Source organism: Python bivittatus, unplaced genomic scaffold, assembly GCF_059951505.1.
Source record: "Python bivittatus isolate LINGU-HERP-01145 unplaced genomic scaffold, Pbiv_v1 ctg000290_np1212, whole genome shotgun sequence".
In the NCBI taxonomy this organism is placed as follows: Eukaryota; Metazoa; Chordata; class Lepidosauria; order Squamata; family Pythonidae; genus Python; species Python bivittatus.
In genome coordinates, this window is record NW_028277068.1 from 107,976 (window position 1) to 124,445 (window position 16,470).

The window sequence follows — 16,470 nt, forward strand, 5'->3', positions numbered from 1 at the left end:
AAGGTGTACGACAAGGCTGTATACTGTCACCCTGCTTATTTAACCTATATGCAGAGTACATCATGAGAAATGCCAGGTTGGAAGAATCACAAGCCGGAATTAAGATTGCAGGGAGAATCATCAACAACCTCAGATATGCGGACGATACCACCCTCATGGCAGAAAGTGAAGAAGAACTAAAGAGCCTCTTGATGAGGGTGAAAGAGGAGAGTGCAAAAGCTGGCTTGAAACTCAACATTAAAAAAACTAAGATCATGGCATCTGGACCCATCAATTCCTGGCGAATAGAAGGGGTAGAAATGGAAGCAGTAACAGACTTCATTTATTTGGGCTCCAAGATCACCGCAGACGGAGACTGCAGCCATGAAATTAAAAGACGCTTGCTCCTTGGGAGGAAAGCTATGGCAAGCCTAGATAGCATATTAAAAAGCAGAGACGTCACCTTGCCGACAAAGATCTGCATAGTCAAAGCTATGGTTTTTCCAGTAGTAATGTATGGCTGTGAGTGCTGGACCATAAAGAAGGCTGAGCGCTGAAGAATTGATGCCTTTGAACTGTGGTGCTGGAGAAGACTCTTAAGAGTCCCCTGGACTGCTAGGAGGTCAAACCAGTCAATCTTAAAGGAAATCAACCCTGGCTGCTCATTGGAAGGATTGATAATGAAGCTCAAGCTCAGATACTTTGGTCACCTAATGCGAAGAGAGGACTCTTTGGAAAAGACCCTGATGCTGGGAAAGATTGAAGGCAAAAGGAGAAGAGGACGGCAGAGGATGAGATGGTTAGATAGCATCACTGAAGCAATGAGCATGAAACTGAGCAAACTCAGGGAGGCAGTGAAGGACAGGAAGGCCTGGCGCAATATGGTTCACGGGGTCACGAAGAGTCGGACACGACTTAACGACTAAACAACAACAACAAGCATAATACAACTCTTTTCTCCAGTTGCAATAGAGGACCTCTGACTGAAGGTTGCATGGATCAAAATTCCCTTCCCAGCAAAAACACACCTGTGGGACTTTGTAGATGCCTGATATGGTCGAAATCTGGATGGAGGTGTCAATCTCGGCCCCTTCCAGAAGAGCCACTGTATTTCTCTGCCTTCCACAGCTGTAGTTGGGAACATTGGCCTCCCCATCAGAAAGAAGGTCCAGCAAAGCATCCGAAGTCATTTGTGCACTGTAATAGCTTTCATAAATGTTGTAACTCAGGGTGATGTTGGGTAAGAGGAGGGAATCCTGGTTGATCGCTTGGATGGCCAAAAGGAAGGAGAGCATTTTCCAGTATTCTGGCATTGCTATCCTAGAACATAAGAATGAAAGGAAGATTTTATTGACCATTTTTACAATATTTTTTCTAATTCACCCAAGCCCAAGAATTCCTCTGGATGGATTACTTTATTTTTAAAAATATTAACTTAAAAAAATAAACTGAATTAATAAAAGTTAATAGATCAAACCCACGAAAATGAACCCAGTTTGGGATGGAAGTTACCTTCTCCAGTATTTAATAGCTGGAAGTTACATCTATGCCTCTATATAAAATATAGAATCATTAAATCCTAAAGTTGGAAAGGTCACATAGACCACCATTTGCACACTCAGACACATACAAAAAACACATACAAGTAGCAGCTGTAACTCTTAACAAAGCCAATATGTTATCAATCTCTGGACATTTTTAGATTTTAAAGATGTTCAGTGGAGATTTGGCTTACATTGAAATCATGATAAGTTTACAATACCTAGCATCAATTCATAATGGGACTCAGAGACGTTTGGAACTTCAATGTCTTAATAAATTTGCATCTATTATTCGTTCATGTTATCAGTGAATTTTTCTTCAGAAAAAAGAATGTAGATTTTCAAAGCAGGGAAAAAATATAGTAATCCTGCCTTTTTGGGACTATGTTGTCCAATTTTGGGGGCAAGGAAGGAAGAGAAGGGAACAACCACCCTCTCTTCTCCACCCACAGTCTAGTTCCACTCAGAGGATGTCAAGGAAAGTGAGGTGAGAGATAGCAAATGTGGGAGATCAAGAGGAAAATACCTTCAGAGACTGGAGGGTGGCTTTCATGCAAATGCAGGCAGGTTCACTTACCACAATAATTCATTTGAAGGAGTTGTGTTGAAGCTTAATTGTTGAAACTTAGCCCTAGTTGCAGAGATTATGCCACCAATGAAAAGCTGTCCTGGCCTGTACCGATTCTGTGGGTCCACCCCATCCCTCTTCGGAGTCAGGAGGCATTTGGCCTTGAGCTTGATACAGACTCCCTGGGGCCACATGAGCAGCACAAGCAGCAACATGACTTGTGTTCCTGACTGAGCCTCCAGCTCTGTGTCTTCTCTGAATAAAAATGAAGATGATGTAGAGAGTTAGGGTTGCACATCTGGAGGGGAGAGGAGTAAACACAGCTGCTGACTGCCCTAAAAGCCTCCCCTTGCTCTTTCTTTCTCCAGAAGCATTTATTCACCCACAACTTTCCAATGCCATGACATCAGCCAACAGGGTGTTAGTCTGGTATTGAGGTGAAAACATGTCATTGACATCTGTCATCAAATTTTTGAAACTTTGCAGAAAGGTCCCTAGAGATTGAGCACCAAGACAAGTAAATAACTGTGATTTGGATCATAGTAAGGAGGAGAAACATCACCTCTCTGAACTTGGAATGAGTCAACAGGCAGATACACAAAGGGAGAAGTCACAGATGGTGTTTAAACTCTGAAAATGAGCCATGGAGTGAGACAGGAGAATTTGGCCCCCAACTTTTGTAAAAATTATATATCATTATAATCTATACCAAGAGAGATGTTTAGTATGGGTGTGAATAGTCATTCACACATCAATACTAAAATTTGAACTTAATTGGTCCAAGGAGGACCAACTCCTCCTTGGAGTTGTGATTGAGAAAGAACCTTTTAAAAAGTATGTTTTACACAACTACGTGGGAAGAATTCTGCTCACTGATGTCAAAATCAACTAGAAGGTTCTCACACCTGGACTGGGAACACAGAGGGAGGGAATATTGGATATTGAAAACTTGGACAGGCTTTTAAGACAGATTTCAACCTTCCAGATAGGCCACATCAAGAAAATGGTACTGCAGGGAGTCCAGAAATGCTAGCTTGCTTTTGTGGGATATGGTAACACAATCCTGAAAACCCATCCAATTTTCTCTCTCTAATATTTTACAGTGTTGGTCCATATAGTAGGTATTTAAAAAGGGGGGTACCGGGTGCTATGCTTCACATCTTTACAGATTCTCTTCTGAATCAGCTGGAAAATACATCTGAAATTTCAATTTTGTGTAGAGAGAAAGAAACATGTTCACCCACAGCACAAAGAAATTTGCCCTCAAATTTTGGATGTCCTGTCTAAACATGCCCATTTTCACTTCCATTCCAGCTTCATTCCTTTCTTCAAAACTCGCAGCTTTACAATCATTCCATAAATGGAGTATATTTGAACGGAGACCTGTTGGCAGACCTGGACGTTTTTCAGTGGGATGTAATGAACAACAGAATCTTTTGCAGAGTGCCATTTGGGAGTTCAGAAAGAGAGGGATCCATAGATATCAAGTTCATGATCAACCAGAATGTCACTACAGACACAGAAGGGCTGAAAAAGGTGGGGTTAAATTTTTAATTCACTTTTCTTGCAATTATTACCAAGGGGATTGCAATCTTGTGGCAGGGAGTGCCTTAGAATGTAATCTAAGTTCTCCTAGAAAGACAACACATTCTTTACTTAGATGCCCACACAATTATCAGAAAAATATACTTAACTGTTCAAAAAAAGTATTTATTGGTCTTGTGAAAAAGGAGGAAGATTTGAGCCATGAGAAAAGAGAACATTTCCTTTGACCAAAGTAAATAAACCATACAACCTAAAACTCACAGAGTGTCAAAAGTTAGAAGAGAAGACCATCAGGGAAGCAACATGGAGCCAGAACACCTGAATCAGCTCCAAGATTTCAAAGGCTTCAAAGCTAAGCATTCAACTTCAAGCCTTCCTCCTTTTCTTCTTTCTGGAAAGAGATTCATTTTCTGGATCCCTTCCTCTCTCTGCTCAGACCCTGCCGCCTTCCAGTTGGGTGGAACGCTGTCGTCCCGGATTCCAGAAGGTGGCTCAGGAAGGGAAGCCCGTCTGCTGCTACAACTGTCTTCCTTGTGCAGAAGGAACCATTTCCACTGTGGAAGGTGGGTGACACTGGAAGAAAGGGGCACACTTTGGGGAGACCATATCCTCCAACGAAAGCTTGGCATTTAAAACATCCACTTCTTGATAATATGCACAATATATTTCATTGTGAGGAATGAGAAACAAACTTACAAGTTAAACTGGAGGCAGAATATTAAAAGGTACTGGACCAACGAGGGCTTGCTTTCCTCTTCAGTTTCAAAACATACCCGTCATATTTTAGTTTGCTATTCACCCCCTTTCTCCTTACAGAAAGAATTTCCAATGTTCCAGGGCATAAGGATATTGGCTGGGTCTTTGGAAAAGTTTGATCAGGTCTTCCTTAAGATGTCCATGTCTAGATGAAACTGTTTCTGTGGACAAGCAAAGTTCATGGCCTCAGATTCCCAGAGAAACCGAGAGACCGACATCTTCCATTTGCTACTCTCATTTGCACTGTCTGAAAAATCTACTTCATACCAATCCCAAAATTCTCTCTTTATAACACAGGTGGGAAAAAAAGGAGTCTTGGTCAGGGTTGATCCATGCTATTTGGCCTAAATGGTTGCTTAGAATTCCTCTTTGTGGGGCCATTTCCCGCCACCTCCAGCCCAACCTGAATTACTCTGCCTGGATTTCTTTCCACTGTAGGGAGTGTCTTGGGTCACCTGAAACCCAAGCTCAAGTGACAAGAATTATGCTTCAACTGTGTCCTTCCTTCCTTCCTTCCTTCCTTCCTTCCTTCCTTCCTTCCTTCCTTCCTTCCTTCCTTCCTTCCTTCCTTCCTTCCTTAATGGAGAACATTTTGTAACGATCTGTCACTCACAACTCACAACTTCAGTAACTCTCCATGCAACCAGTAATGATTCAGAAGAAAGTTCATTTATTGAGAACAAGTGTACAGTTCCAAAGCATTGCTAAGACTGAGCCTGTGTGTCCCAAAAGTTGCTTTTACTCTTTTTCCCTTCCTCCTCCCTTCACCCCACTGCTGCCATGGTCTCCTGATATTGTCCCGTTGGTACGACCTTGAGCATTCCCGGGCTTGTGATAAGAACCCATCTGCCCCTAACAGACTAAGATCCATCTTTCCATTCCCTCCCCCCCCCCGCATATCTTTTAATGGCAGAACCACAGCAAGTAAAAAAGCAAGTGAAAAGCAAGCCAGCAGTAGTGTGATTAATATTCTGTAAAAATGGTTTGCAAGGATTTTGACACATTTCTTCATTTCTTCCCTATCTCTCTTGAGTGAAAGGAAGAAGCATAAAATACTAGTTGGTTTGTCTCATCAGCCCTCCAAAGACATGCCCAAGGAAAGGGAAGTGATGGGTCCTTCCTGTCAAAGCATGGGTGGTAGGGGCAAAGGAGCAGAGGAAACTAACAATCAGGGTAAATACTGACCAAGTAGAAACATTGTTCATCTCCAGGTCCAAAGCAGGAATGACATTTTAAAAACTGGCTTAAACCACCTCTTTTATGCATGAGAGACAAGGGGCTGAGTTTGTTAGAGATAGAGATGCCCTTTCAGAAGAGTCAGACCTGGAAGGTGTAAGGTTTACCACATTCAGCTCTAATGAAACTCTCGTGAAATGCAGGTTCAGCAAAAGAAGTTTACTCGAGTGTAACGTAGGTAGATACAAACAAAGCCAGGGTTGGCTTGGCACAGATTACATAGTGTTTTATAGGTTCCCCGTTCCTGCGCTTTCCCCTGTTGCCTAGTTACTGATTACCCGCAGTAATCTCCCCCTCGCCCAAATGGCAGATTCAGTCCAGTTCTTTTGTCCTTTTGATTGCTGTCCATTGGTTATGGGGTTGTTGTGTTCGTTAGGCTTTCCTTCTGCAGGTAAAGCCGGGAGTTCTTAATTGCGCGCTGATCGCTGCACTTCCGAGCTGGTGCAGTTCCCTTGGTCTGAAGCGCTTGAGGGAAGCCGGATGGGATACAATGTATCCACTCTCGGCCGGACTTAACCGCCGCCATCTGTTGGCATTAACTCGTGGTTTGGCTGGCTTCCCCTTTTCCGCTGCCTGCGCCTGGGGCGGTGAAACCGACTAGCAGCGGCGTTCGCTGTGCTGGGCCCGCTGAATCTGACAGAAGGGCCGTTAAGGCCATGAGACAATACTTTGCTCATTTCAGGAACAAAAATTAAAGCATCCCCAACAGATGGCAGCCAAGCCTCCCCTTGAATGGTGGAGGGGAGCCCCATCTCTCTGGGGGCTCCTTCTTACTAGGTCCACAGGCAACCATTCACATAAAGCCCATTTTCACCCAAACTAGACATTGGACTGAAGCCCATCATTTATGGGAGATCTTATTCTTGCCCTTTTCAGATGCAGAAAAATGTGCCAAATGTCCAGAAGGTCGCCATCCAAACATCCATCAAGATCACTGTATCCCCAAAATTAAAACTTTCTTATCAAGAAAATTTGGGGATCGTCCTGGCTTCCATTGCCTTGCTCCTCTCTTTAATGTCAGGCTTTGTCTTGGGAATACTCCTTCAGTTCCAGGAAACTCCGATTGTCAAAGCCAACAATCGGGACTTCTCCTACATTCTCCTCATCTCCCTCCTGCTTTCCTTCTTGACCTCCTTCCTCTTCATTGGCCGACCAAGGAGAGTCACCTGCCTTCTCCGACAAACAGCCTTCAGCATCATTTTCTCAGTTGCTGTCTCTTCTGTCTTGGCCAAAACACTCACAGTGGTGTTAGCCTTCTTGGCCACAAAACCAGGAAATAAAGTACAGCGATGGTGTAGTGGTAAATGCTAACTAGTGGTAAGAGATTAACTTTTTTTTAATTTGTAATTATATCTGTATGGAAGATAGTCGGAAGTTGCTTTCCATTCTATTCTGTCTATCTTCCCTATTTTAGTTTTTGTCTTTTTCTTTTAGTTCTATTTTCTATCTTTACTGTATTCTCTTTTTTGTTTTTAATTGTATTCTTAATATAATATAATATAATATAATATAATATAATATAATATAATATAATAAAGTTCTTATAAAAAAAAGATAGCTTGCATGTAATAGGCTTAACACCCAAGGAGAATATCATTTTTATAACAAAACTTCCTCTTGTGAATATCAGAGGAGAAGCAATCAGCCTCGGGATCTGTGGTTTGTATGATCCCTTAACTTGACCCTGCCACACTCTAGTATCTAAATTATCATCTGTGCCATCTGGCTGGGAGTTTCTGTCCCATACTCTGACCAGCACTGCCAGCCTGGAGAGATGATCCTGCAATACAATGAAGGCTCTGTCCCATATTTTATGGTGCCCTCAACCACATGGGCTTCCTGGCTGCCATCTGCTTCACAGTCGCTTTCCTGGCCAGGAATCTGCCTGGGGCCTTCAACAAAACTAAGCTGATCACCTTCAGCATGCTGGTCTTCTGCAGCATTTGGGTATCCTTCCAGGGCTGTCCTCCTGGGCTCCATCTTTCTCCCCAAGGGCTACATTTCTTTTTTCTCAAATCCTGACAGAGATTGAGTACCACTTTTTAATAAAATTATTTCCCATTTTCTCTCTGTTGCTCAGTTTATAGGACACAGTGCAAGTGTGTATGACTGTGTGCATAGGTGCTTAAGGTGAACAGGTTGTGTCAGGAGTTATCCAGTGCTATTCATACTCCAAAATTTTTGCTAATAAATGTGATGTTGAGGTTAAAACATGTTTGTAGCTCTCCCAAGAAAGAAAAGTTCAAAGCCTTGCAGGAAATGGAATATTTTGGCTGCTTCCAGTTGGAATTTGGGCCTAGTTTTAGCACTGAGATTGTCTTGGTTTCCCTTGTGAATGGCCTTGGCAGGGTCCAGATGGGGGAGTGTGACCATGCAGTTGTTTCTTGGTCCTTCAGAGGCTTTCAATATCATCACTCATGGCTTCTTCCAGCACTGCCTCTGAAGACCTGTGTGTACAACTATGCTTCTCCTCCTTCTTGAGGGGATGGTTCCAGTTGTTGGTTGTATAGAGGAAGAGGCCACACCAAAGCCCCTCAAGTATGATATGCCATGGGGCTCAACATTCTCTCCGGTCGTCTTCAACGTGGTGGAGATCATCTACTGGCATGGGCTTAAGGCTCGAGTATGCTGATGATTGAGTTTTGATTGAGTGTTATTGTGAAAGACTGGGGGGTTGTGTTGTTTTTAGCATTTTGCCTGCTACCCAGGATTGTTGCTAAAATATGGGCAGCTAATCAAAGGTGGCTTCAGAGGTCATGGCCACAGCCGCAACCGTAGATGTGATGCAGATTATTGGAGGCTACTCATAGGAAGTTGGGGGTGGATGTCACACACTAGATCTGATTTTGATTAAGGGCAGGGGCAAAATGATCTGGTATTTCAGGATATTGAAATCAGTCCCTTTTCATGGACAGAACATTCCCTCCTCACCTCAGTTCCCAGATGCTCTCTTTCCTCCATTCCTATTTCACATAGATATGAGCCTCTGGTGAGGTCATCTGTCCACTTCGGATGAGGTATCTTAATTATGGTCATGATACTTAGTTGAACACTTCTGCCCTGGGCTGTACAAGTAATGCTGCAGAGGTGCTTACGAATTGCCTGGAAATTGTGTAGGTTTGGATGGATATTGCAGGTTGTTATTGAACCCTAGGAAGAACTGTTTGTGTCTGGGTTTGGGAGCACCCTGATTCTGGAGCAGTTCCATCAATAACTATGGATAGGATAGTATCCTGCAGGGAATGAATTGGTGCACAATCTGGACTCAGGACTCCTGCTTAAGGAGCAGGTGGAAGCCCTGGCTAAGAAGCCCTTTGGAGAAATCCATCTTAGGAGCCAGATTTGCCCTTTCCTGAATCAGGAGGTTCTGCTCATAGTCATTCACATGTTAGCCTTTTCCCTTCTGGATTATTGCAACAAACTCTACAAGGGGCTGCACTTGAAAAGCAGTTGTTAGATTCAACAGGTCCAGAAAGCAGTTGAATGTGTAGTATTAGGTATACCAATATTCACCTTTGTAATGTCTCTGCTGTGTGAGTTGCACTGGTTTCCACTAGGTTCTAGGTGCAGTTCAAGGTGCTGCTTATCCTCTTTTAAGGCTTTGAGTTATTGGCCACCATCTCACTATGGATATCATGAAAATTACTGTAGGCCTGCTCATGTGTGGGTGGGTTAAATGTGCTTTCTATGGAGGGATATTGACATTAAATTATAGATTTGAAAAAACAGGACTTGGGGGAGTTGTAGGTTTTTTTTTTTAATTAAAAGAACATTAAAATGTTAAATAGAGTTTGTTGGAATTGTTAAGTATTTTTTGGGGAGCCACCTACCCAAAACTCACTATACTATTTTACTTTGACATCAAATGTTCTTTTGTATTCAGATCTGCCCTTAGGAAAATAATGTAGCATTTGGGGAAAAAGATGAAGCCCAGAAGGCCAGCACTGGAGGCCAAGATGGAGAAGATCTGCACAGCCACCATGTACTTGCCCTTTGTGCTCAGATAAGTGGGCACAAAGGACACCCAAACGCTGCAGAAGACAAGCATGCTGAAGCTGATCAGCTTGGCTTCGTTGAAGGCCCCAGGGAGGTTCCGGGCCAGAAAAGCCACTAAGAAGCAGACAGCAGACAGGAAGCCCATATAGCCAAGGGCACCATAAAACATGGGAACTGAACCTTCATTGCATTGCAAGATGATCTCTCCAGACTGCGAGTTCATGTCAGACTCAGGGAAGGGAGGAGAGGTCCCCAACCAGATGCTGCAGAGGACAACTTGGAGACCAGAGCAAGAAAGGACAATGGAGTTGGCCAGGCTCTTCCCCAGCCATCTCTGCACTTTATTCCCTGGCTTTGTGGCCAAGAACACTATCACCACTGTGACTGTTTTGGCCAAGACAGAGGAGACAGCCACTGAGAAAATGACGCTGAAAGCTGTTTGTCGCAGAAGGCAGGTGGCTCTCCTTGGTCGGCCAATGAAGAGGAAGGAGGTCAAAAAGGAAAGCAGAAGTGATACAAGGAGGGTGTAAGAGAGGACCCGGTTGTTGGCTTTGATGATCGGAGTGTCTTGGAATTTAATGAAGATTCCCAAAACAAAGCCTGTAATTAGTGAGAGAAACAAGGCAAGGGAAGCCAGGATGATCCCTAGATTTTCTTCATATGATAGGAAGGTCCTAATTTTGTGTATACAGTGATCTCGATGGATGTTTGGATATTGATCTCCTGGACATTTGGTGCATTTTTCTGCATCTGAAAAAAGCAAGAGTAAGATTTCCCAGAAAGCACATACAAGTTATCCCAGCAGAAAGTGGAAAAAAACTATACTTTTGACTGGAAGAAGGAAAATTAAAGGAGTGGGGGTGACCCTGAGTTGTTGTTGTTGCTGTTCTTATTTTCATCTTGCCTCCCCTCAGTGAGAATCCAGAAGTTGGAACTGCCATTTAGACCATCAGGTCTACCATCCCAGTTCAGTGCAGGGACTCAGTTTGGGCAGTGCTGTATTCAAGGTTTCATGTACATAGCAAGGGAGAGTTGAAAACAGAAGAGGCACCCAAAATCAGAAATGCTTTTCAAAACCCTCTTGCACAGAAAATGTCTAAATAAAGAGCTTCAACCTTTCCTCAAGTCTCACCCACCTTCCATGGTGGAGATGGTTCCTTCTGCACAAGGAAGACAGTCGTAGCAGCAGATGGGCCTCCCTTCCTGAGCCACCTTCATGAATCCGGGGCGACAGCTTTCCACACACCTGGAAGGAGGCAGGGGCTGAGCAGAGAGAAAGAACACCCAGGAAATGAACTTATCTCATGAAAGGATGCAAAGGAGGAAATACTTAGTGGTCCAAAATTCAAGACTGAGCTTTACTCAGTTTGAAGCCTATAAAAAATGGGAGTTCATCAAACAGATTCAGCTGCCTGTTACTTCTATGTTATCTTCTCTTCTAGTTTTTCGCACACCACAATTTGTAGATTCAGTATCTAAATTTATGTACTAAATTACTCAAGAAAAGTTTGGAAAGATACTATGCTTTGGCAAAATTAATCCTGTTGCTTCATGGATGAAATCTACCTACCTTTTCACAGGACTAATAAATAGTTGTGATGGAATGGAATTATGAAGGCCGGGCTCAGGGAGAAAAACATTTTCTTAGCTCGCCGGAGGAGCATGGGAGATACAAGACGATGAGACTGGCACCTCCCTGAGGAATTCACAATGTTGTGGCTGGCTGACTTGGGAACTGGGGTTTCAGTCTGGGAAGATTCTTGCTAGAGATTGTAGCTAATAAACATAGCTGAACTGAATTTGCATGGTCTCTTGGAGTTCCTTGGGCTAGGCCTGACATCAAAAATGTTTTTCTCCCTCAGCCTGGCATTCATAATTCCATTCCATCACATAGTTTACTTAAACATTTAAGGTTATATTTCTCATAGAAACCTTGACATCTGAACAGGGAATTCTCTTGGAGAACTTCGATGACTTTCAAAACCACTTCCTGCCCAAACAATGCAACCCTGTTAAGAGCTTCAGCGAGAATGAAATAAATTTTTCCCCACCTTGTTCCGCCCTTCCATCTCTGCAGTCACATTCGGGTTGATTGTAAACGTGAAATCCTGGGATCCCTGTCGTTCTAGACTCCCAAACGTCACTTTGCTAACAGTCATATTGGAGAAAATCACCCAGTTCACAATGTCCAGGTCTGATGCCAGCTCTCCATTTTCATCCAAATAGACCCCTTCTATGGCATTATTGTAAAACTGAGAATTTTGAAGGAAGGAATGAAGCTGGAATGGAGAAGAAAAAAGGGTATTTTTAGACAGGGCACCCAAGACCCCTTCACTTGTGCTGGGGATGAACTGAAGATTTCTGTCTATATACAAAATGAACGTATCAGATTCATTTTCCAAGTTCTTTAGTAGTCGATCTATAATGTACTAACTTACACTTGAATTATATATGAACTGGACAAACACTGAGATGGCTGAGAGAGAAACGTGGACAGGCTTTCAAGGTTCTGTTATGCCCAATAACAATAAAATCACATTCCTGGAATCCCTGCAGTGTCTCTTTCTTGACCTGTCCTACCTGGAGGGGTGACATCAATCTTGACAGGCTGCCCAAGTTTCTCCCTCTCCCAATTCACATTAAACAAAGTCAGGCAAGGGTGATTTGGCTTTCTTCCCCAAAGCTCCTTCTGTGTCTGGACTATGTAGTCACCTAGCAGTTCCTCCTGGATGGTTTATTCCTCACCTTCATCCCTCTCAATTTCTTTACAATCTACCTGTCAAGTGGCAACAGAAAGTAAAAAACACGTTAAAAGGACCTTTCTTTTCTTCTTTTACTTTTTTTTATTACAGATGTTTTAAAAAGAAAAGAAAAGTAGTATAAACTAATATCAAGTGAGAAGAAGAAAAGAGAAGAAAAGAAATCCTAAAAGTGCTAAAAAGGAAAAAAGAAAAAGAACAATAGGAAGGAAAGAAAAAAGATACAAAGATGGAGCTTCCGATCTTCTTTACAGCAGTTAGAAGTACAAGTAGAAATTTACCTCTTACTTTCTCCTTACTACGTAACTCTATTAAATTAAAATATATTTTGTCTAATCATCAAAACCATAATCATAAGTTCATTTTTTAATGTTTCACAGAAAAAGTCTATAGCGGGTTTCCAGTCAGCAATCAACATAGATATTGTCTTCTTTCTGATCAAAGAAGACAAATATTCATCCCAGCAAGTTCCAGCATCTTCACCCACTGTTCCTCCATTCTGGGTACTCCCAAATCTCCCCATCTTTGTGCATGCAATAATCTTGCTGCAGTTATCATGTACAAAAAGAAGGTTACATGACTTTTTCCAGCTGTTTCTCCACGAAACCCAAAGAAAAACCTCTGATTTCAATTGTACGTTAATCTTTAAAATCCTCTGAATTAGTGTATATATTTGAATCCAGAAGTTTCTAGCTTTTTTACATGCCCATCAAACATTATAAAAATTACCCTTCTTTTTGTTCACATTTCCAACATAAATTTGAAGTGCCTTTATACATTCTCGACAATTTCTCCCATGAAATATACCAGCGATACATCATTTGATAAAAATTCTCTTTAAGATTACACTATAATGAAAATTTCAATCCTTTCAGCCACATATTTTCCCATTGTTCCATCTGTATATTATAACCAAAAATTGTAGCCCCCTTTATCATGCGTTCTTTCATTTGCTCTTCTTCTGTTCTAAACTTCAATAAATGTTTATACATTTTAGCAATCACATGTTCTTCATTTCTACACAATTCTATTTCAAACTCAGTCTTCAAAAGTATACATTATTTTATGTACTTTAAATCTGTCTAATAATTGTAAATAAAAGAAGCATTGAAAACTATATCCCTCTGCCATGAGTTCTTCTCTTGATTTTATTTTACTTTTCCTTTGACAAAATTCTAGTATCTCATGATATATTAACCATTTATGTTTGCCTATTATTTCACATTTATACAATGCTTCTTGTTCTCGCAATTCTTGAGTTTATTCTATATACGTTATCAATTTCTGCCTCTGTATCCTCGTATTCCTAATCCAAAAAAAATTGCCAAGACTTTATCTTTTCTGTAATATCTCAACCAGAGTCCCCTGGGGTTGCTCTCAATCTCAAACAAAATTCCTTCTCTCTCAATTCCAAAACAGCCAGATTATCTACTAATCTTTCTAACTCTCTATCTATAACTTCTGTCTTACTCTCTAAAATTTCTGCTTTGTCATTAATTTGTTTTATCTCTCCAGACACTTCTTTTACAGAGCTTTCCATCTTCTTAACTTCTCCTTTCATCTCCTCTTTCATCTTTCCAAGTCTTTCATCCATTCCTTTTCCAAAAGCTGTCAATTTAGTATCAAGTGATTCTAAATTATTGCCCATTTGCTCAAATAATTTCTGAAGCATATCTGATGATCTTTCCAAACAAAAATAGTGCAGACATCTCCTTCAACTCTTCCCATTTACACAGCTAATTGCTGCATTTGGTAAAGTAGTACCAATGTGGCAACGGTTATCTGCATAAAGGCCATTCTCCAAGCCATGAACTCTTCCTGGGCCATCCCTTTGGTTACTCAAAGCAAAGCACCGGGAGATGAACATCCACCCTCTCAACTGGTTTGAGTCCTCTGCTGTCTCAAAACAGAAGGTTTTAGAAAGTCAAGAAACACACTGAGGAGACCCAGGGAAAGAGCACTAACATGAAGCCACAATTAGAGAAGCCTGCTCTTAACTCCCCTGTGACTGTTGGTGGAACCATCACTGATCCTTCAGGACCAGACTTGTCAGCTGAAGCAATCCAGCACTGCAAGGAAATGTGACTCTTTTCTCTAACTCTCTCTCCAATCCAGAAACATTCTCTCTCTTGCATTAGCACTACCCAAGTAGCTCTCCTTGTTAAAAAACTACTCCCTCATAGCTGATATGTGTCTCTCCATATGTCTTGAGGGTGATTGCTGCATCTTGCAGACAGATTGTCCTCATTGCTTCTCCAGACAGCTTCCAAAACACTGATGGGCTGTCTTGTGCCAAGAGTCTCTATTTTCCTCTTTCTGCCTTCTCCTATAGTTAAACATAGTATCTACTGATCATTCTTGAAAAATCCCCCTTGTCCTCTCAATTCCATGCTTTCTCTCCTTGAATTGAATAATGGGGTAAATTCTCATGAAGGATTAGCTACCTTTACCTGATTGCCTTATACATGAGTCTCACATATTCTTTGTCATAAACTTCCCAAAACTTCCAATCATGTTATTCTTTGACTGCACTCTATATCATTAGCTTCCAATATTAATGAATAAATAACTGATTGTTTATTAATTATTATTTTGGTTTGGTCTTCTTCAAAGCACAAGCCCATGGAATAACATAGAAAATAATCTTCCAAACAAAACTGTGTTCTTAGAGGATCCAGACCTTAATAACCACCATGAAAACACTTCTCAAAAGCTGTTCAAGTGAGATCCATTCTTCAACAAGGCAAGAAGCTACTGGAGAATGTCTCTGATTCGATTTAATTTGCTATTTCTGAACTATAATCTTCTTTTTCTAGGTGATCCTGATGATGTTCTTCTATTATACTTCTGTATAATAACAAGTGTCCTCTCTCACACAGAAAGGACTGCAAACACTTCTTACTCGCAGCTTTTCTTGCCTTTACCGTAGCTGGAAGAAGGTGTGGTAGGATAAATCTTCTCTCAGTATGAAAGTATCTTTTTCAGAAAAAGGTGCAAGTCATTTAATGGGCAAAATAAGCTTCAAGAGCTGAGAATTGAAGATTGTGGAGAAACGGGGAAAGGAGTGATCCTGGCATTTGCAGAATCTCTCTCAGCTGATAAACTTCCAAGCAGGAATACAGATTCAGACACATACCCCATACAGGCAGAAAAAGCATTACATGGAGTTCATACAGAAGCAATTCAAATCTACCCTTAAGAAGAAGAAATACAACTACTGAATGTGCTAGCAAGTTCCTTCTCAACCTGCACCAAGGTTGTGTAGAGGTTCATGGACTGGGGAGGCCAAGCATTAAGAGCCCCCTCAGCCATGGAAGCTCCCTGGTGGAGGTCAGGCCAATTGCTTACTCTGAGTCAGCCCATTCGTCTTCAGGGTTGTTGTGGGAAAGAAGTTGGAGGAGTTAGTGATCCAGATCCCACCTTGAGTCTGCAGAAAAGGTGAAGGTCAGAACCTAAGAATCTCATGTAAGGAAAGCAGAAGCTTTTCCTTCCTTTGTTTTCTCTCCCAGGACTTTAAGGCAGACTGAAGGACATTGTACCACAAACCTGAAGAAAAAGGATGCACAACCACACTGGAAAAACTCTGCCCAATGAAGCCAAAATGAAACACAAATCGCCTTATAGAGACACAACACTGCTCCATTTCCCTAGAGGTTTCCGGGTGAATGGGAGGCTCAGTAAGAGAGGAATCTTGGCTTGCCTTGAGTCTCAGCCTACAGGGTTCATCAGACTGGAAAAGGTTGGCAACTTCCTGAGACCCATCCCCATTTTGTTTCCCCAATCCTCCTGAAAACTGAACAGGGTGGCAAAGGAAGAAAACCTTTTTAACAAAGAAATGGGGTTGTGTCTGGGCCAAGGCAGTCCTGGAGCAGAAGGGCAGCCTGGAAGGGGAGGGTTCAGCAGGGTGACACTGTCTAATACGCCCCCCAGATCATTGGAATGGAGGGGACAGGATTGGCTGGGAGATGGTGGTGCTCCTACTTGCCAGGAGAAAAGTCAGAGAAAGGAGACACACAATCAAAACAATAGATTAACCAAGGAAACATTACTGGCAGCATATGAAATGATATTTGATTGGATGAGGGAAAGG

At 41.9% G+C, this 16,470-nt stretch overlaps 1 protein-coding gene and 1 pseudogene across 1 annotated transcript in view; both read right to left on the reverse strand.

The window, feature by feature from the left end:
• The window catches only part of LOC148215416 (vomeronasal type-2 receptor 116-like), a 20,246-nt gene extending 10,402 nt beyond the window's left edge, over positions 1 to 9,844 (reverse strand). The window contains exons 1-2 of the mRNA XM_088143611.1: positions 9,612 to 9,844; positions 1,008 to 1,299 (exon numbers count right to left, since the gene is read on the reverse strand). Coding sequence (XP_087999737.1) covers positions 1,008 to 1,299; positions 9,612 to 9,844 — 525 coding nt within the window. The remainder of the gene's footprint in view (positions 1 to 1,007; positions 1,300 to 9,611) is intronic.
• Positions 9,845 to 10,266: 422 nt separating this feature from the next.
• Positions 10,267 to 16,470, reverse strand: part of LOC103064968 (vomeronasal type-2 receptor 26-like) — a 46,106-nt pseudogene continuing 39,902 nt past the window's right edge.